Below are 22,971 nucleotides of genomic sequence, written 5' to 3' on the forward strand. Positions count from 1 at the left end.
GTTTGGAGCAGACGTCTCATTGGTCTAGTTCCGCCTATCAGATGTGAGTACTCCAAGCGGCACGGCTATTGGCTAAAGAACTGTCTGTCTCTTACGTGTGGGTGTAGCTTGACCCTGTTATCTGGACTTATCTTCACTGCGCTCACGGCGGATTTTAATACAGTTCCCATATACGTCACGCTGACGTAATGTTGAAGTTACCGCCTCGAAAGGGAATGTCTCTGGTTACTATCGTAACCTCGGTTCCCGGGGCGGGGCGGGAACAAGACATTACGTTAGCCGCCGTGGTTACTGTTTGATCAGCTGTGCTAGCGTTCAGCCGTGATTCTGACATAATTGTCGCACCCATGCATTTTATACTGCCCACGAACCTGTCAGTATTTGCATGCTTCGCGTCAATTGGCCAGCTGTTCCCAGCTGGCGTTTGCCCATAAGATTTCAGCAAAAGTGGAGAAGGGAGGAGTTCCCATATACGTCACGCTGACGTAATGTCTCGTTCCCGCCTCTCAGGGAACCAAGGTTACGATAGTAACCGGGCTTTTTTTTTTTTTTATTCCAGTTGCACTCCATTTTTCTGGCTGCTCTTTTAAGGGCCTGAGGGTGCTCATTGTACCACGGCGTTGGACTATTTTCTTTAATCTTCTTTAAGCGCAAAGGAGCAACTGTGTCTAAAGTGCTGGAAAAGAGAGAGTTAAAAGTTTCTGTCGCAATATCAAGTTTTTCTAAGCTATCTGGAATGCTGAGATGATGAAACTGATCAGGAAGATTATTAATAAAGCAATCTTTAGTGGCAGAAGTGATAGGTCTAACATATTTGTAAGACGGAGTAGACTTTGCAGCCTTGGCTCAATGAAGTTCACACAAGACTAGATAATGATCTGAGATGTCATCGCTCTTCTGAAGAATTTCAACGGCATCAACATTGATTCCATGTGATAATATTAGATCTAGAGTATGATTACGACAATGAGTAGGTCCTGACATGTGTTGTCTAATTCCAATAGAGTTAAGAATGTCTTTAAATGCCAATCCCAATGCATATTTTTCGTTATCTACATGTATATTAAAATCACCAACAATTAGGACTTTATCTGCAGCCAGTACTAACTCTGATAGAAAGTCAGCAAATTTGACGTGAGACAGCTAGCAGACGGTCGGTTTAGCGAGTCTGTCTGCTTCCTGACCTGAGCCCCAGTTCATGTTTGAGCTCTAAGACTATGTGCCACATAACTAGAGAGAAGAGCAGCACCATCCCAGGAGGGATGAATACCATCTCTTTTCAACAGGTCAGGTCTGCCCCAAAAACTTTTCCAATTGTCTATGAATTCTATATTATTTTGCGGACACCATTTAGACAGCCAGCCATTGAGTGAGGACAGTCTACTAAGTATCTCATCACTCCGGCGAACAGGAAGGGGGCCAGAGCAAATTACAGTGCCTGACATAGTACTTGCGAGTTCACACACCTCTTTAACGTTAATTTTAGTGATCTCTGACTGGCGGAGTCGAACATCATTAGTGCCAACGTGAATAATAATCTTTTTGAGAATTTACGATTAGCATTAGCCAGCACTTTTAAAATTTCCTTTGATGTCAGGCACTCTGGCTCCCGGCAAACATGTGACTATGGTGGCTGGTGTCTCTATTTTCACGTTCCATGTAATAGAATCGCCAATAACTAGGGCACATTCAACAGGATTCTCAGTGGGTGTTTCACTGAGTGAGGAGAATCTATTTGTTATGGTAATCGAAACGGAAGAGCCGTTCAACGTCTCAGTGTCTCATCCTCATCCAATTGCCCTGCTGCATGGGCTCTACAGCCGGAACCGAACAATGTACGGAGTTCACTAAGCATCCAAAGCAGTATCTAAAGCCCTTGTACTTTTACAATTAACCTCGATTAAAGTTTGGATGCGTGTCTCTAGTTCTGAAATCTTCTCCGTCAGCCTGACTATCTCCCTGCATTTATCACATGTAAGTCCTGTACTGACAGAGAAGGCTATGCTATACATGTTACATGAAGTGCAAGTGACAATAAGAGAAGAAGATGACATGACTCACCATGTTTGTTGACTGATCCTACTCACCTAAGTTGTTTGATGAACTTGTAAAAGGTTTATTATAAAATAAATAAAATTTATAACATTTATTATAAAATAAATAAAGAGCGCACGGATGGCACGCTGACAGGCTAGCGAATTACTAGCGTGTTGTGCTAGCAATAACGATTTAGATTGAAGCTAGCGATGTCATGTTAATGTGTGATGTTGAGTAAGCTATATTTAGCAGTATAAACAACAAGGAATGATAGTAAATAATGATTCAAAACCTGAAAGATATACAAAGCTTACAGACGCAAACCAACTCAACAGCAGCAGCAGCAGCAGCAGCAAGACTGACAGGAGCAATCGATCAGCAATGTGCTTAGTTCGAAAGCTATCATCGAAAACACGGGAACTGCAACGCAATACTGCAACGCAGCACGATTGCTCCGTGATGCACTTGTGAAATCAGTCCATTGGCGTATAGGCGGGTGACGTCATGGCAGGAAGCTATAAAGCGTGTGGGTTTGGCCTCTGAGGGGGGATGTTGAGGCCACGATCACTCTAGAGCACCCTGCACAGGAAACAAACTGGTTTCCTCTGTGGTTCGTTGGAGCAGGAGGAGTATGGTGGCTTTGTAGCCTTGTATTAGGGGTATCCCTACAAGAGGTCTGTGATGTGGCGGGCTGTTCCTTTCCGCACACACTTGTCGGGTTTACAACCTAGTAGTTAACTGACCTGGATCATTTGTATGATTATTTGTTGCCAGTTGAATTCAGAGGCCCATGTCTTATAGCAGAACCTGACTTCACCAAGTTCAGCATGTTCCTGGATCAACATCTTTGTTGATCCTTGAACAACATTCCAATCATCCAATCCTCAGATTTGAGGGACAAGTTCAGGCTTTCAACCAGATTAGGTTCAACACTTCGACATCAGTGTTATTCATCTATCTTTTCCATAATTTCCCTCTAAATTTTAGGGCTAACTTATGGTTAGGGTTAGGTTTAGCATTACATTTTCGGACAGGAATGTTGCTCCAGGATCAACAAAATTTGCTGACCCAGGAACACTTCTAACTCTGCAAAATCAGGATGTGCGTCTTACTACACAATACTGTCTTCAGTTTCCCATTTACATCGAATTTATTATTAAATCATGCTAGACATTTGAGATTTGTGACCTTTTGGTCTGTTTTGCATTTCTTTCAGATACGTGATGTCAGTCACTCCACACATTATAAGCGCTATAGATAGACTCATTAATGGACCTCTGGATCAGCTCAAATGTCACACTTCTTATAATATGAGATCATTGTCATATTGTGCCTTTTTCAGAGGCCGATGAGTCATGGCCCTGAAGAATCTTAAGAGCTTAGTTTCTTGTGCAGAAACCCTGTCTTTAATGTGCAGTATGCATCTGTAAAATATAAAGAATATTGGATCTTAAAGTGAGAGCTTTTTTATTATGTTGCAATGAATAGATGTGGATGGGTAGATATTCGAATAAACATCTTTTGATACAGAGGTCCTGTTGAAAACCTTACTGCCCAAGTGATGGTGTGACTCTGGTGTAGTTACTACATATGTATGGATGTACTGTACTGATGTCTAGATGTCAGACAGTGGGAAGACATGTAACAAGGTTAACCAATGCATTATGAATTTACAGGCCTTCAGCAAAACAGTTTAGCCTTAAATATTGAAATAATTGCCAGAGCATGACTAAACAGACAGGGTCATGGTGAGCATAAATCCATGCATTAAAATATTTGGTATTCAAGTGGTTGGACAAGGTCAGAAAACTTGAGTTGGAATACATCTTTCCTTGTATGCAGAATATCAAGAGTCTTTAAAATTTTACAGTTTAAGGAAGAAGCAACTCCAATATCTAATCTGTTTGTAATCTCCCTAATAATTGTGCACTAACTAACAAAAATAAATAATACAGTGCCCCTGCTAGTAACAGTAGTAGTATAACATAATCTGAATCCGATCACTAAAGTCAGTACAAAATACACCATTTCACACTCACTGAGTATTATTGTCCATTTCAGGTGGTCTGATCATGTGGACAGAGTATTCAGGCCCAAAACCATTTCTGATCACCACTATAGGAGATTAAATGCATATGGGATGGGCCTGATGTTTCTTGCAAACTTTCTGCATCCTCAGACCAAACTGAATGACCACCTAGTGGCCTGTCAATCTTCCAGCCATCCACACTCACGGGTGCAAAAGCTATCGTAGTTTCAAATGGTACCTTTGTTATTTTGTTATTTTTATTTTTTACCCCTTTAGGGTATATTAGTATAAAGAGTATACATTAGTACCTATAGTACCTTGTGAAAGGGTACCGCCCCAGTGACAGCTTTTGTACCTTTTTTTCTGAGGTGCATAAAACAGGTATTTTTCACTTTTAAAATGAGCTCCGAGCAGCTTTCAAAAAAGAAAAAGGCTATTGTCTCACAAGGAAGTTGCCACAAGGGCTATAAGATCGAATTACACAAATGTATATCTTTTTTCCTAGAGGTGGTTTTTCATGTGGATTTCAAATGCACAGATCTAAATAAAAATAATATATATATATATATATATATATATATAGTGAATTCTGTTTGCTGAATATGTTTGCTATATAGCTTGGTGAAGAAAGTGAACATAATAAAACCACACTAGAAAACCTTAGAAAACCTGGGGGGGATATAAAAAAAAAAGGTTAACACTTTATGTTACAGTGTCATTGTTACATTATGTTACATGTAGTTACTATAGGAATAACTATAAATTATGCATAACTGCATGCAACTAATCCTAAACCAAATCCTAATCCTAACCCTATAGTAAGTACATGTAGTTAATTAACATTACTCAGTACTTAAATGTATAGTTACATAAAGTGTAGGCAAAAATTGTGTACAATTCATTAATTATAATTTGCGCTGTCCTTTGGACATTGTTTAATATTTTTGTACGTTACCATTTACCATTTACCATTTACATTACATTACATATTTTAATATTAAAATATTAAACCCAGAGTCTACATAGCCTACAGTATAACAGAAGTGTCTTTTTATGTCTATTTAGGCCTATGTGCAAATAGTCCGCCGTGTAGCCTACAACATGGAAACGTAATGCAGGCTATTATGATGATCATAGGCTAGCTACTATGGAGTGTCGACGTCACTCTCAAGGCTTCTTCCACACACAAATGCGCACTCACTCTCTACAAGTGCTCTGAAGAGGTGGCAAACTCGAGATGTGAGCGCCTCGCCGTTTAACGCATTAGCAGCAGGAAAAACAAGGACATCTCTTGGTATCCGTTACTTTTTATGTGCCTTGCTGTTTATTTTACTCAGCATTTAACTTCCTTTTTTCGACTTTTGACTGCTTGTATGTAGATAACCTGTTTGAGAATCTGCTTTACATTAGCAGTGGCATTAGTTGCAGACTTGAATTTATAACACGTTGCGACAGCATCATATCCTCCGAAATGACCAACATGAAGCTTAACATACACGCTTAACCTACATAGCCTATTTGTTTGTGATGGACTGGGAAGCTTTGTATGTGGGCTGCTGAGCCCAGCAAGTTTATTCTCGCGCTGTGTGAGGATTTGACCACAGTATTAGATGAAGCATGAATTGCGAGTCTTCACAGAACTTCTCGTGAATGGCATGGTCCACGCTCAGGTGTGGGGAAGCTCCGAAAGAATTTCCTCCATGCATCAAACATGCAATGAAAGTGATATCAGCTGAACTGAGTAAAGCAAAGATGTTTTCTGAAGAAGCTAATTTCAGTTACACTTCGAACGGCACGGATGATGATGACAAGCTGTCCGCGCTAGATCAAGATTGGAGTGACACTCCTGCTGAGAAACTGTCACGGACGGGACACAATGTGGTCGCTGTTATTTTGGGATCTATTCTGGTATTCGGGATCCTAAACAATTTAATCGTCCTCGTTCTGTTTTGTAAATTCAAGACCCTGCGGACTCCTGTGAACATGCTTCTGCTCAACATCAGTGTGAGTGACATGCTAGTGTGTCTGTTCGGCACCACGCTCAGCTTCGCAGCCAGTATCCGCGGCCGGTGGCTGGTGGGGAGACACGGGTGTATGTGGTACGGATTTGTCAACTCATGCTTTGGTGAGTAAGAAGAAACAATCAAAAAGTTCGAAATTTAAAAGATTCATTCAAAAACCGATTCATTTAGGAACTAAACGCCACTAATGTGTGTTGACTGTGGTCAACAATTGCTTTGGCTTGGCTTGCTTGCTTGCTTGCTTGATTGATTGATGTACTTTGAGCAAAAATAGTTACACAGTTTTAGAACTGCATGATTCTGGATGAATTATTATTTTTTTGCTTAAAAATCAATATTCTCTCAAAATTCTAAAGAAAATGTTGTCAGTCATTGTTGTAGAAAACCTGAATGTAAGCTACTAAACAAAACATGTAATTTACCAAAGGTTCTGAGAAAATGTTATTTTTCAGTCCCAGTAAATATCTTTTGAAATATTTTAATTAAATATTTTAATTAAAAGTTTACATAAAATATTTAGCTTCCTATTAAGTTAGTTTGCCACAACCAAAGAGAATCAGGTATATATGATTGAATCTTCCCTGATGTGTTAATTTTATTTGTGTTTTTATGTTCAAATAATTTTTGAACAAATTGATTAAATCAGTGACTCACTCTTAAAGACAGCTATTTTGTTCCTGAATGAATTAGCATTTTTGAATGAATTGGTTGAATGAGTGATTCAATGACACACTCACAGTGACAGTCATTTGTCGCTATGTACTGTTTAAATCGAGATTGTGATATCGAGAATTCAGCGTACATGCATTTTAGTTATATTTTTGCTGTTTGTAAAAAGGCAGCTTAGTATTGGCTAACAATATTAGCCTAATTCTTTCTGTGTTATGTGAAAAAAAAGGGGGGGGAAAGATATTACAAAATTCAAGTGATAGGAAAGGGTAGATAATGATTTTTTTTATTTAAAGCAAATCATTTTCAGAAAATGCAACTCTATTTGAGCGACCAAGAACCAAGAAGTGATGCAATTTCCCAAAAAAATATAATAAATAAATAAAATAATGTAGCCTATCCTTAAAAATTAGACATGATTGTAGTAAATAAAAGTGGAAAAATAAAATGTGTTGGCTGAACTCACACATTCACATGTTACTCAGAACTCAAATTTAGACGTGAATGTGTGAGTTCAGCCAACACATTTTATTTTGCAACTTTTATTTACTACAATCGTGTCTAATTTTTAAAGATAGTCTACATTATTTTATTTATTTATGTATTATTATTATTTGGAAATTGCATCACTTGCTTCAAAAAGTTCTTACTCAGTTTGAATGGGTATGATGCTTCAGTATTGCAAATTGCACCCATAAATAAGAATATGATTTAGGATGATGCTAGTCAAATAATATGATCTTCCATAACATCTCTGCCTTGTTCTATTGCATTTGTGCTACAATGTAATTTCTTCAATGTTGTTGCTTTATTGTTTCTGATCCGCACAAGAAAATGAGATGATTGTGTTTAACAAATGTATAACAAATGTCAGTGAGGGTGCAAGAAGTGAAGTAATGTTATTAGTTCAGCTGACTGTCATGGATGACATACAACACTGCACAGAATAAATGCAAAAGCAGTTTAAGTTCCCAGTTTTTGCCAATAAGAGTGTTGAGTCGTAAACCTTTGCGTCAGGTGTTGATGATTTGTGACATTGTATTAGTCTTGTCACTGTAGGGGTGAACTGGAAAGATCAAATGATATGCTCTGAAAAGATGCAAACAAAATACAGGTTTGTTAGGTGATAATAGCTTGAACTGTGGGTTTGAATATAACTCATAACATAACCTGTCTCTGTTATAAATGTTTACTTAGCTATCTAAATTGGAACATTCCAAATTTTCAATATACTTCTATTGTTTTTTTATGAAAACCTTAACTCATTCCCTAACATCATTTTTGTTTAAAAAACAATCACAAAAAACTGTTGTACTCAGTCTACTGCCTTCTGTCGTCTGATTAATAGTTTATACTTCTTTAGCAAGAATAATTGCAAAAAATTTTCCCCTTCGCAGGTCGTGCACATGCCTTTTTGCTGTGGAATCCTTTTATATTCTTAGACAGTGATATTTCAAGATGAACTCTGTCCTGGACTGAAGCAATTTATGTTTATCAATATAACACATGTTAAAATGTAATGCATTGCATTTTCTTTTGCCCCCACAAAAACTACAGAGCTTTGGTCATAAAACTAAGATTTTTATTTAATCTTATCTTACTACATATTACTGGATCTAGATTGACAACTGATATATCTATGCATTTTATGTAAGTAATCTGCTATAGCCTATACTGTTATACAGATCTCATTGATTTACATTACAAACTATCAGAACTTCATGTTTTGGTCATAGAAATATTAGCCACTGCACCAAATTGGATATTTTTACTCAGTTGGTACCTCTGAATAAAAGTTTTTTTTTTCCCTCCTTGAGTATGAGCTCCATATTCTCTTATATCACACTATATGAGCCGTAAAAGCCTGATGTAAAAACTATTTTTTTTATGAGGACTTTCTATAAATAATGATTTTTATACTGTACAAACTATATTCTATCCACTAACCCTAAACCTACCATCACAGAAAATCTGCATTTTTACATTTTCAAAAAACATCGCTAATGACTCTGGTCCCCATGAGGATAAGCCTTTTTCCTCATGGGGGCCAAAAAATTTCCCCTCAAGGACAAGGATTTTGGATATTGCCATCTTTCTGGGGACAACCTATAACATAGGGTTTACCGGGACCACACCAATCACACACACACACACACACAATGTAAAACTGCAGAGTGCAGTTTTATATTAAATATGTCAGTAAAGCTTTGTTATTGATTTAGAATTTTTTTTTTTTTTTTAAAGCCATTGTTGAACCTCCCTGTGTAAATCAGACTGTAATCGTTGAAAAGTATTTTTAAAGTTTCACATGCATAAGTGATGCCATTTAAATCATGTAGTGACTAATACATTTTGAATTATTTTCAAGGAGTTCATCGCTGGAGTGCTATAAATGCTATAAATGTTAGGTGAAAAATATACTACGTTTAATTTCATCACAGTCCCCTGGAAGTTGGACAAGAAAGTTACGTTTTAAAGCATGGGAAAGCAGCTGCTGAAGTGTAGTTGTGGAACACAAGACTGCAGATGGAATTAAATTAGCAGGCAAATAACTTTGTAACATTTTTGTAAACACACAGTGGGGTTGTGTTGTTCCACTGTCCCCCCTTTTCCTTCCAAGTTGACCCCAAAAAGGTTTTTATAAATGTCAAGATGTTTCTCACTATATAACATGCGCTTGCACAATGTTTTTCTCGTAATCTGTCTTAATTCACAGGTGATGCTGTCCATGTCTTACATGTATTTACTAATTAATACATTTCCCCTATGTTGCATTATGTGCAGCATGTCCTCTGTCATGTGGAAGTAATGAAATACAACATTAGAGATCAGGCAGAAAAGACTACCACAGTGAGTGACAGACGCATACTTAGAAGACACATTTCTTTGTCCCACTTTATATTAAAGGTACAATATGCAAGAATTTTTTGCCGCTAGAGGGTGCTAGATTCCAAACAACAACAACGGCGTAGCTTGATGACGATGTGAAGGAGCGTGGAATGATGGGAACTGTCTTTTTAAACTCCACCGTGGATGTAAATCAGTCAGACGGGAATCGAAAAATCATGTTCATGGATGAGGTTAAGTTTTATTTTTATAATGACATGCTTTTTGTGGCGAGGGGGGCGTGGTTCAGCGCGGTCTGTAATGGGAGAGAGAAGAGACAAGCGTCCCGCAAGTAGGTCAAGTGCAAATGACGAACACCTGTGTCTTATTGAAGTGATCGGCGTGGCTTATAAGCCGCGCGCTGGAACGAGAGAGAGACTGGAGAGAAAATTGGACGCAAAGAAAGGCCACATTTACACATAGCCTGGTATTTAGAGAAACAAATATTTCTCCCCCTCCGTTTTCAAAAATAACATCGTGCACACAACATCGTTTTCAAAAAAAGTTGTCGTTTACATCAACCCGCATAAATACGCCGTCGAGCAACATCATAATTATGCCAAACCTATGGGCGGCAGTGTAGGGAGAAGGATAAAGCCATGCAAGCCAATCAGAATCCTCAAAATCGACAACAATGAATAGCACGAGCGACTTCCAGTTCCTTTCAAAACAACAGACATGGCGCGAGATTCGTTTGTGTGGACAGACAGCGAAGCAAATGCAAACAGGCCAAAACCGTTTGCACAAAAGTAAAAATGAGTACCACCTTAACAGCATCCATGATCAAATAGTAGCCAAACAAACTCTAAACATAGGGCGCTCACATGACGTAAGCATTTTCTGGCGCATACTGTGACGTTTGAGAACCTAAAACCCCGTTTCTCCCAGTTGACACGGCAACACATAACCGGCGTTTTCAGAAATCTCCACTTTGGCCGGAGTTTTTAGAAATAATCGTTTTCTTGGATAAAAACTGCGTTTTCGTGTAAATGACAGGCCAAAACGCAGGGAAATATCTGCGTTTTCCCATCATGTAAACGGGGCCAAAGAAAACCGGTGGATCCGAGCTCTCATTCTTGAACTGTTTTGTGCCGTCGCGGTTGCCACGGTGAATGCGCGTTGTGTGCGACTTTTGTTTGTTTTGTTTTATTTTAATAAAGTACGAGTCCCAGTCACGCCGACCCCTGTCTTCTTCCTTCCTGACTCTTGAACCTCATCACACTTTTATTTCATTAAAATTAATTAACTGCAAGAAAAGTAAGGTTTAATACTAAATTGGTTATCATAGATGTTACTGTATGTCGAATTCATTGTTGTGATAACGCTGCGCAGTTTTACGTGTTCTAAACAATTGTTGTAAAAGTACATTCGAACATACCCACATCATTTGCCAAAATACTGATTAATCTTTATGTATAACACATGCTATACAGTGCGTGCAGAATTATTAGGTACATTGATTTTCTGATCATATTTTATTTCCAGGAACATTTTGCCAATTCCAAACCATATTAATCTTAATAACTACTATTAATTTTGTATTTAATCATTTATAAGTGATATATAATTGTTCATGAAGGCTGGAAATGAAAAATGTCTTATTTTCAGGTGTGCAGAATTATTAGGCAAGTTTTCTTTTACAGATAAAATAAGCCAAAAAACAGATTTAACAAAGACTGAAAAGTAAAAAATGATTAAATGCCCATGAGAAGGATACAATACTAATGTAATACTAGAGATTGCAGTTAAGGCATGACCATTGGACAGTGAAATGCTCATTGAGTCAACAGGGTCAGACAAAAACAGGTGGAGAAGAAAAGACACATGTTAACTGCAAAAAAATGAAGAATTATGGTGAAGAATTAAGTGTGAAACCATCAGGAACCCTTTAGTCTTCAGGGCCACCATTTTCCAGAACTGCAACCTACCTGGAGTCTCCAGAAGTGCAAGGTGTCAGGGTCTCAGAGACTTAGGTTAGGTAAAGAATCCTAAAAAATGACCCCCTCTTAATAAGAATCATAAGCTGAAGTGTTGTGAAATACATGACTGTTTTTTTATAGGCTTTATAGACAGACAGATTGAGAGTGACTCTTGAAGGACCAGCACCACATCCTCTTCTACCACTATTTGAAGAATTCATCTTCTAGAATACGTTTTAATAAGTTTTGGGAGTTTATTTTTAGTCCATCTCCTACCCTGAAGTCCGTTTTGCAGAGATGGACTAAAAATGAACTCCCAAAACGTATTAAAACGTATTCTAGAAGATGAATGCCTTAACTGCAATCTCTAATATTGCATTAGTATTGCATTGTTCTCATGGGGATTTAATAATTTTTTACTTTTCAGTCTTTGTTAAATCTCTTTTTTGGCTTATTTTATCTGTAAAAGAAAACTTGCCTAATAATTCTGCACACCTGAAAATAAGGCATTTTTCATTTCCAGCCTTCATGAACAATTATATATCACTTATAAATGATTAAATACAAAATTAATAGTAGTTATTAAGATTAATATGGTTTGGAATTGGCAAAATATTCCTGGGAATAAAATATGATCAGAAAATCAACGTGCCTAATAATTCTGCACGCATTATATTTATTTACATGGTCATAAACACCAGACGTGATAAACAATGTCAATAAACTAAACACAAACCTAAAGCAATAATACTTTCCTTACATAAACATAACTATTACCGAATGCTACATTTGGAAAATATAAAATTAAGCATGCTTTGTTGACAGAACCAGCTGCAATCGGTAAAGAATAATTGTGTTCCATAACGACTGCACGAAACAAGCTAACATTTGTTGCTTGATAGATGCTACAACTACAACTTCCGCATTTGTCCAGGACTCCATTCAGTACGAGCGGAAACCGGGTAACGCGGATATGACGCAATTGACTGGCGACTCCCAGCTCACCCCTGCTCTAACGCCCCGTTTCCTTGGTTAAAATCGCAATTTTCTCACGATTTAAAAATAGTTGGAGACATTTGGGATATTGTAAGTAATCAACTTAACAAAATATATAACACTGGCCTTGAGATTATGGGATATTTTAATGCAAAATTCTTACATATTGTACCTTTAATGTCTTTACTATGCACTAACATTTAAATGAATAATTTTGCAACAAATATTGCTAAAGTAAACAGATTTAACAAATAGACCTACCAATCCCTATGTAAAAATAAAATAGGGTTGGTGGCATCTTTCTAAAGTCATTTTTATCCCCCTGTAATTTGGCTCCGATTCTCAGGTGAAAATAAAAAATTTGACCCCTTCTACAAAATAATGGATTACTCAGTCAATATACGTTAATTACATTTAATAAATTGGTTTTCATCGCTATTTATAGTCTTTTTCCAGAAAAAATATATTAACATAATAAAAGATTTGAACTGAGGAAGTGTCTGACATTTGGTTGATTTGACATGGAATGACCCTTCGTAATATACCATATGTAAACAGCGACTTAAAGGTACAAAGATGACTGGTATATTCACTGTTATATTCTTGCATTACATCCTTGTTAAAAACATTAATTAGAAAATCTGGCCATTGTCATTCTTACAGTATATTGTGATAGCTCATTAGTATGTGTGAGAGACCCGGTTAGAGAGCTGCATACAGTGTATCCATGTTAATCTCAAATTGTGCTTATTTCTTGTCTTCACTCAAGCATGTTGGGACTAAATCCTTATGAGCAGAGTATCCTCTTAAGCGCAGATAAACATGATTAAACGGCTTTGAAGATTAGAACATGCTGTCCTGTTAGAAGAGAGGCCCGAGAAGTGATTTGAGAACATTAGGGAATAGATTGCATAACTCACCTCTTCCCAAAGCCAAGACTGAGGAACTTCAAATCTAAGGCCAAGAAGAAGCTCAGGATCAGCCCTTGTGACAAAAGCATTTATGAATATGTGAATCTACCTGTCTCTACCTTTTTAAATAGAAATTGATTAAATCAGGTGATTAATGCTGTTAGAATATTTCCTCACCAGAATTATAATAATGATAATTACAGTCTCTCATCTTCAACAGATGACATTATGTATTATCATAACACCCACATGGTTTCCATTTCTGATCAGTCTCTCTTATTATAACTATAATGGGCAGGGTATCAGTTTTGATTTTCCAGGCCTTTGGAATTACTTGAATGAAAGAATGTTCCCGTCACAATGAGAAATTGGTCAAATTCTTTGTCCAGACCTATTCACCTTATTTTTCAATGTGGAAGCTATTTCCTGTGAATGAGCACAATTTCCGATTCATTAGCCACTATACTGTAGGTGAATAACAAAAAGTCCAGTAAACATAAAACTGTGTGCGATAAAATCCAGCGATTGTGATTTAAAAAACAAACAAAAAATGATAGCAAATACCCGTTTGCAACTTCAAGCAGCATAATAGACAGTATTATGGAAGTGTCTGACACTGGAAGCCTTGCACATTCAAGTAAAACCATAGCCGTGTCTGCTCTTACGTTTAATATAAAGTGCTTAGTGTGTAGTTGTAGATTGAGTTCTTCTTTGGAAAGGTCCCTGAACTATACTGAACTGTATTTTGTTCCATAATTTCGCATTTTCTACTAATAAGACTAACAGCACAGTGATCACCCTGTTGCACAGATATTGAGTGATCTTGTTGGAGCCTGTCAGATCAAATACTGTAGCCATTGAATTTCATGACATTTATGGGATTGATGTACTAGTGGATCTTTAGAACATGCGTGCCATGTGTGTGGTTGTAGAGAATGCATTCCAATTAACACGGTTCTTACAATGAGTTTACTGCTCCCTATACACTGAGCAGGGAATATCTGCAGGAATTCTCTAAACTTGACAAACTTCATGTGTGTGTATATAATGGGCCCTATCTAGCACCCAGCGCAATTGACTTTGTACACTGACGCATGTATCATTCCTATTTTGCACCTGACGCACAGCAGACTTTTCCCTCGACAGACACACGTCGGTAAATTAGGGAATGAACTTGCGCTCCCGGGGGCGGTTCAGCGAAAAGAGGAGGCGTGTTCTGGCGCAAACGTTCCACTGGTGCTATTTTGCAGTTCCAGAAAACAATTCCGCCACTGCAGGAAAAACCTAGTCTAAAGTCAGTGGCGCGTTTTCAGTGGCGCGTTCAGATGCTATTTTAAGGGCGCATGCTTGGCCATAATGTAGCGTGTGCACAATGCACATACACTTTGCTTCTCTCATCTACACACAGATGCAGCAGTTGCCATTTTTGCAAACCATACATAATTACAAGGAAAAATATTCCGCATGAGGTAAATCATTGTGGTGTCCATGAAGATGTGAAAAAATAGGCATAAATCTAGCTTACACATTTACTAAAATTATTATACGGCTGTTTAACCTAAGCTTATTTGGGTGGGTTTCTCCCATCCCCATACAATGTCACTTTTCTGTCTTTTACAGCCCTGACGAGAACGTTGGTCTCCTCGGCTGTGAACCGCTCCTGGCGTGCGCCTGGCAAATCCGCTGTTATAATAGCCAACCGCCATGGAACAAGCGCGCCTGTTCTTAAAGGGAATATGAGATGATGCTCTGATTGGTTTATTTCACCTTACACCCAAACCACACCTATGAGTAATGTAGCTACTTCAGACCAACCCATTTTAGATTTGCGTCGGGCGCATGAGTCATTTATCCCGCCGGTATAATAGCAACAGCGCCCGAGATCCACCCACAAAGTTACTTGCGTTTCGCGTTTGATACTTGCGTTTCAGATCGTTAAAATAGGGCCCAAAGTGTCTCCTCAAAAAAATGTGTCAGTCTTGGTTTGTCAGTCATTGTCTTTACACATTTTTGTAAGGCTGTTGTGTCAGCTGTTTCCTCGTTGGATTATTCTCATCTTCCTTGTTGAATTTATGTTTTTTTACGTGTGGATCATTGTCATCAGCTTTCCCTGCTTGAATTATCTTTCTTTGTGTGTGTGTTGTTTTTTTGATAAATACTGCTTGTGATTAGATCCTCGCCTCTCCTTTTCCCTGCTCACAGTGACAGAAACAAACTGAGGGAAACAAACTCAGAGTTACAGGATTAGTTTTGAGTTGACAAAACCAAACCAGTCCAATCAGCCTTTGATCCTGAGTATAGGAGTTTAGGTGTGACATCAGCAGCGAACAGCCAATCACATGCTGTGCAACAGTGAAACTTCTCTTCTTGTGAGAGAAGCAGTGCGATTTACTTCTCTCTTCTGCAGAATATTATGATTCTGAATTACAAATTTACATAGCAAGAAGAAAAGAGCTGTCTATGAAAGAAGACAACTAAGAGCAAAAATCTTGCTCTATCAGTGCAAGTAAAAGTTGTGAAGTTTGTTTATATAGTTGATATATATAGAGAGAGATTTGAACATTTAAGCTCACATGCAGTCATTGTTATTGCTTTATCTATTTATTCTAAAGCTTATTTATATTATCGTTATATTTATATTCATTTAAACTAAGTGCTTAATAATAGATCAACTAAAATTGTACATTTGTAATGGATTAAGGGTATGATAATTACATAATATCTAAATCATACAAAATTATTATTTTAAATAAGCATTGCAACCCTCTACACACGAACGACTACAGAAAGAGAGAGATGGCATGGAATGTCTGCGGAACTTAAAATTAAAAAGAAGGCTTACGATCAGGCAAGAGGTAGAACTCGTGTTAATATCCGACCAGCTTACCAGTGCTGGAGAGAACTCAAGGTGCGGGAAGGCCTAACATTGGACGCCAAGTTTGCTTTATTTCCTCTTGATAGGTGAGTAACATTGTTTTGTTTCACAGAAATCAAGCGTAGCGTTAGTTCTGGCAGGTCACGTTAGTCAAGCTCGCATCAGCTGACCCTCAGCTGATCCACATCTACCTATAGGAATATGACGCCTATCAACGTATACATATATAAGCTCCTTCAGTTTTATCAGCAGCTATCGCGTTTCTCAGGAGCTAATTACCCTCCTCCATCCCCAGCTCCTCCTCTCGCCCAGTCAGGATTTGGCATTCTGATTCTCCAATTCTCGAATTATGTTGTACTTTAAAATCTTGAATTAAATATATTTGCAAACTTTCATGTTGGTTCTGTTCTGTTTACCCCAAGGGGGGTTATTGCTGCTCGCCCAGAACGGAACCATACCGCCAATCCAAACTGTATGCTAACTGTCAATCGTATTTGACGGTAGTGGTCCTGACAGAACTAAAATATGCTGGCCATTGCTTGAATATGCTCGTGTGTCATCTTTGCTTGTTTTTTTTCATTGGTGATCTTATTGTTGTTCGCTTCAGCTATGAAAAAGACACATTCATGTTTTATTAACAAAGTTCGGGAGGACCACGTTCAGATAATTAAACCTAATTAAACACCTGTGGAGCACATTCAGATAATCAAACCTAATTAAACATGAGTGGAGCACACTTAGTTAATCAACCCAATCAACGAGTTAAGAAGTGTATATATATATATATATATACAGCAAACTTACCTCCGTTCATTGACAGTTTAAAAGCATCCCTCTACCACCCCATCTCCTCACTTCTAGTCCTAACTACTTACAACAATGGGGGAGAATACTCTGGGTTCGGGCCAAATTCAGAGCCCGGAGCCCTCCCCCGGACAGCACGCCAAATACGCATAATCTTTACTCTGTTTAATATGATGTAAGTGTGAACTCGTGAAATAAGCCTGGAGCGTCTAAACCTCCTCCACTGTCTATTTCAAGCGTCGGCTCCCAAATTGTGTCTGAAAAGTAAGATAATATACTCCTAATATATGTTTGGTTCCTCATTTAGTGATTGATATAACCCCCTAATCTTGTTACAGTTGTAATATATTTGTTACTATAACTGTCATGCTCATGCTATCGAATTGATCATGATAACTTTGTGTTTTGGGGATGGGTGTTGAGCGTCGTCTTCCACGTGAAACGGAGCTGAACCATTGATGCGTTAAAACACACATTACTACCAAAACACATTCGACATGGATTACCATAGAATCACATTGCTTTCACTTATTGATGACATCATTCCCTTGGCCAGCAGGTACAGCAGATTTCGCCATAGTCGTTGCCTGGGTTACGGTTGCGTATGTAAGTGTGGGGTGGAGCTATCAAATTAGGGGTGAGAACCTTTTGGGGTAGGGACGTGTTTGTTTTGGTGATTTCAAATATCAACATTGGCCAAAAGTGTTTTTCAAAAACTATTGATCCCACCTTTAAATAATACATAAGGAATTGACGCTTTTCATATATTGAAAAATATGTGACAATATATTTACTAAAATATCATAATGTATGTAATTTTATATTCAGTAATACACTTTATAATATATAGATGTATATTTAATCAGATATGGTACTGTATGTGTAATATCTTGCTAATATATATTTACTCATGCAGCATAAACACACATATATAGAGAAATATATAATACAATATATTTCTTATATTTTTTAAGCTAGTTAACAAAAGCACAAGCACACCTGCATGTAGTTAAGTATTTAGCCAAGATACTATCACTGTGCTGAGGAGTTCACAGACATTACTTTTAAAATACAGTAATTATAACCTTAATGGTGTTTGGCCAATTGTCAACCTAACCCCAGGCTCTACTCTTCAGCACAATGGTGATCACACATACTAGAAAACCTTTTCAATTTCAAAATAATAGAACATTAAACACTAACAGATCTCCCCCTATATTAATCTTGAGTAAAACACATTAAATAACACTTAATTTTAACATTTGCTCTCATTTAACAGTCAGAAGCAAAGCATGCTGGGAACTAATCTGTTGTAACTCATTCCGTGAATGTGTATGTGTAAACATACATTCACATTTATATGAGAATGTGTGTGCAATATATGTACACAATAAAGGATAAAACTTTGTGAATATTAGATGCAATGCTATTTTTGTCTTCATTTATAAATATTTAATATTTATTCATGTATAGCCATTCATGGTCAATGAATATATTGCTGTATATTGAAAAATATAAGCACTTGTTTCCCATATATGGAAATGTATTATGTAATATATCGAGTCAGCTGATACAAGCTTGACGTGACCTACCAGAACTAATGCTATACGCTTGATTTCATGGTGCCTAAAACCCAGGGTTGTGCAAACTAAACTGAAACATGGCTAGCTACCTAAACCAGGTTCACGGTATAGGTTTAAAGGCGACGACAACTTAAAGCCCGCTTCACACCACCAGTGATATGCAGTGACATAGCGTCATGATCAAATTAATTTCAATGGAGAGCTGGCGATTTCCGGTGACACAAACCACAGTGACCGTTGGTGACCGGATGTAGGCATGTCCAGCGATGCGACAAAGTTGAAATATGTTTAGCTTTATGCAAATTAAGAGTTTCATTGAGTTTCAGTTTCATTGTCCATGTAGTAAAAGATAATACAGTAAACTTTCCATGGCCGTTATATATATATATATTAGAGCCAGGACTTTAACGCGTTAATTAAGATTAATTAATTACACAAAAAAATAACACGTTAAACATTTTTTACGCATTTTAATCACACTTATTTTTGCACCGCGGAACGTTTCTCACTGGATGAGTTTCGGCGGACCGATTATACTGGAGCACCAACTAGCGTTCATGACTTCAGACAACAACAAACCACAGTGAACATGAACGAAGAAGCTGACGAGACCGCTTTGGTTGGCCCCGTGGATGGGAAATTTGGTTATAAAAACGAACGGATGGAAGCGTCGATAAGAGCATGGTTGTGTGCAAGCTATGCAACAAGGAATTCGCATATCACCGCAGCACATCGAGCCTCAAGTATCACCTCAACGCAAAACATATAGCAGCTAGCGTGGACGTTAGCCCGACTCTGAGTACAAGGACCCACACCCAACCCACACTCCACCAGATGACTGGTTTAAGGACCAGGGTAACTAAGTCCACGTCTGAAAAAATAACCAACGGCCTGGCTCACTGGATTGCACTCGACTGTAGACCACTTGGAGTGGTAGAAGATAAGGGCCTGCAAAATGTACTACAGATTGCGTCGTCTGACACAACATATGAGCTGCCATGCAGAAAGACAGTGACAAAAAGAGTCCAGCAGCTTTATGACAATGAAAAGGAAGATAAAGAGAATTTATTGGAGAAAGCCGAGTGTGTTGCCCTGACTGGGGATCATTGGACCTCGGTAAGCAATTCAAATTACTTCGGTGTGACGGCACACTTTATTGACGTCAAGTGGCGTCTTCACTCATCTGCCTTAACTATCCAGAAGACCACCACTAGGCACTTTGCTGAAAACGTGGCAGGAGATTTTGAGTCTGTAGCAGAGGCCTGGGAAATCACACAAAAAGTCACCACAATCGGAACAGACAGTGCCCGAACCATGATCGCTGCAATGAGACAGCGCACATTCCAGCACATGCCGTGTGTTGCTCACGTGTTGCAGAGGACCATCACAGTTTGCCTTGCCTTGCTGGGTTCACAGCCACATTGGCAAGATGCCGTAAAATAGTGGGACATTTTAAACATAGCCCCTCAAACACAGAGGAACTGCACAAGGAGCAAACACAACTAGAACAAGACAAAGAGCCAGTCTGCTGCAGAACCAAGAGGCTGTGAAGGTTACTCTAGCCAAACAGAAGCACAAGCTCACCATGTTAACTACAGCAGAGTGGGACAGACTGCAGAGGTTCGAGACCCTCCTTAAACCATGCAGGTAAACACCCACCAACTGTTTTTAAATTTATTGTACTGAATATCAATAATCACTATGACTATAGTATAAAGTTGCTACTGTTTTTAATCTACTATTAATTGGCACCATAATTAATCACTTTCCTAAACTATCCTCTGCAGATATGTGACTGAGCTCCTTGGGGGTGATTTACTCTGTAAATCTGTGATGTGACAATAAACTTGATTCTGATTCTAAGGACCTAAAGTGTCTACCAAGAGGAGACGCAAAAATGCAGGGCCCAGCATTGAGGCACTGCTGCGAATAGAACCAAACAAAGCCATTTCAGAACCCACAGAGGAGCCAGCAAGGAAGAGGAGCCTCCTGCTGTTTAATTCAGACTCTGAATCAGAGGATGAAGAGGGGCCCAATGGGACTCTGGCCCGCCACAGGGCAGAGCCCACCATCAGCCCTGCCACTTCTGTCCCTTGCGAGAGACTTTTCTCACTGGCAGGTAACGTAGTTCAAAAGAAAAGGGCAGCCTTGAGCTCTGAAAATGTGAACAGGCTAGTTTGTCTCAGCAACTGGCTGAAAGAGAAGTATAAGAAATAGTCATACAGGTATCCTGAGGCCAACGGGGTTGTTGTTTCTGAAATGTTGATCAAACAGTGGCCTAAGCAACAGAGAGATTTATTTTTCATCAGGATATTGGAAGAATAGGGACTGAGGTCAATCACTGGCACTTTTTTTATTTTATTTTAAATGGTACACTTTATGTTGAACTATGTATTATGTTGTTGGTGCAACTGGCACTTTATGTTGAACTCTTTCTTGTTTTGGCCAAGGTTATTGAGAGTTATGGCCTCTGAAGCAACAGAGAGATGTTTTCTAATAGTCAGGGTTTCCAATGTTCTGAATGTACTTGAAAGTATTGTGTTTTACTTAAAAAAACCGTTTACAGAAGGTCTACCTACCTATAGGCTACCTGAATTTCTGAAATGTACTGTATTTCTAAATATGCTATTGCTACACTTAATGGCAAAAATTGCACTGGTCTGCTGGACTTGGTTGAACAAAAATAAACAATATTTTGTTGCTTAAGCTTATGTATTAAGTCATTATTCAATGGTATACTAAAAATCCATGTGAAAAAAATTACTTCTCACTGTTCTCAGGTCAAATATTTATATGCAATTAAAATGCGATTAATTTCGATTAATTAATTACAAAGCCTCTAATTAATTAGATTTTTTTTTTTTAATCGAGTCCCGGCCCTAATATATATTTTATATATATATATATATATATATATATATATATATATATATATATAAAACTGAAACATCTTTTTATTAGTATGGTGGAGGGCCTCCTTTTGTTGTCAAACAGCATCACTTTGTCTTGGGAATGACAGATACAAGTCCTTCACTGTGTCCTGAAGGTCTTTGAGCCATTCCTCTTCCAGAACAGTGGCCAGGTCACTGTGATGCTGATAGAGCAAAACATTTTCTGACTTGCTCCTCCAAAATGCCCCAAAGTGGCTCAAAAATATTAAGATCTAGTGACTGTACATGCCATGGGAGATGTTCAACTTCACTTTCATGTTCATCAAACCATTCTGTCACATGTCTTGCTGTGAGTATTGGTGCATTATCATGCTGATACATGGCACCCCTTCAGGGTACAATGTTTGAACCATTAGGTGCACATGGATCTCCTGAATGGTTCGGTGGTCCTTTGCAGTGACGCACCCATCAAGCACAGTTGAGAATACAATGATATTGCAGCCCAAACCATCACTGATCCACTCCTATGCTTCACTCTGGACACGCAACAGTCTGGATGTCATTCTCCATACTGTAACTCCCACGGATGTGGGAAAGACAGTGAAGGTGGACTCATCAGAGAACAATATATGTTTCACATTGTCCACAGCCTAAGATTTGCACTGTTGGCACCATTGAAACCATATCAAGTGAGTTCACAAGTGAGTTCACGAGAGCGCCACGCATGCGTGAGAACTTGACGCAGATGGGTCTCGATGTAGTGTTTAAAATGGTTCTAAAGTGTGCATTTCCTGGATGTCCGAATCGTGAGAAACCAACGAGACAACGTAAAAGTGCCTTACCAATGCCGCGAAATGAATGGCTTACCTTTCACACTTTCCCATCAAATGATCGTGAGTGTCATTTTCTCAGTTCTCACGCATGCGTCATGGCGTTCTCGTGAACTCACATCAGAGGCCCACACAGAATAAAATGAATAGTTGAATGAAGTTGTTTTGTGTTCTTTTTTTGCGCACAAAAAGTACTCTCGTCGCTTCATAAACTGAAAGGGGTGGTTCAGGATTTTGGACATCGGACCTCATTTCCAAGTTAGCCTGTGTGTTATTTATCAGTGGAGACAGTTTATAAAAAAAAAAAACACCCAGTCCTTCCAGTTGCATAGTTTGCCGGTGCTAGGCTAGCGCGAGTCAACGGTATCTGTTAGCCTGCCATTAAAAACAGTTTTACCCACTCCACAGTACACCAAAAGCAAATAAATTATAACGCCAGACTACCGATGTAAATGTCTGTTGAGAGAATAATGTTGGAACTCAAACTACCCTTTCATCGCATTGCAATAGTTATACTTTG

General features: G+C 38.3%; 1 protein-coding gene across 2 annotated transcripts in view; it reads left to right on the forward strand.

Annotated features, from left to right (window-relative positions):
- The first annotated feature begins 5,259 nt into the window (after nucleotides 1-5,259).
- tmtops2a (teleost multiple tissue opsin 2a) overlaps nucleotides 5,260-22,971 on the forward strand; it is a 50,087-nt gene continuing 32,375 nt past the window's right edge. The window contains exon 1 of one of the 2 annotated variants that reach the window (XM_084425776.1): nucleotides 5,260-6,191. In XM_084425776.1, coding sequence (XP_084281902.1) covers nucleotides 5,717-6,191 — 475 coding nt within the window. In that variant the 5' untranslated portion in view covers nucleotides 5,260-5,716. The remainder of the gene's footprint in view (nucleotides 6,192-22,971) is intronic. The other variant, XM_084425777.1, reaches the window with a different exon arrangement.

Source organism: Rutilus rutilus (genome assembly GCF_951802725.1).
Source record: "Rutilus rutilus genome assembly, chromosome: 12".
Taxonomy (NCBI): Eukaryota; Metazoa; Chordata; class Actinopteri; order Cypriniformes; family Leuciscidae; genus Rutilus; species Rutilus rutilus.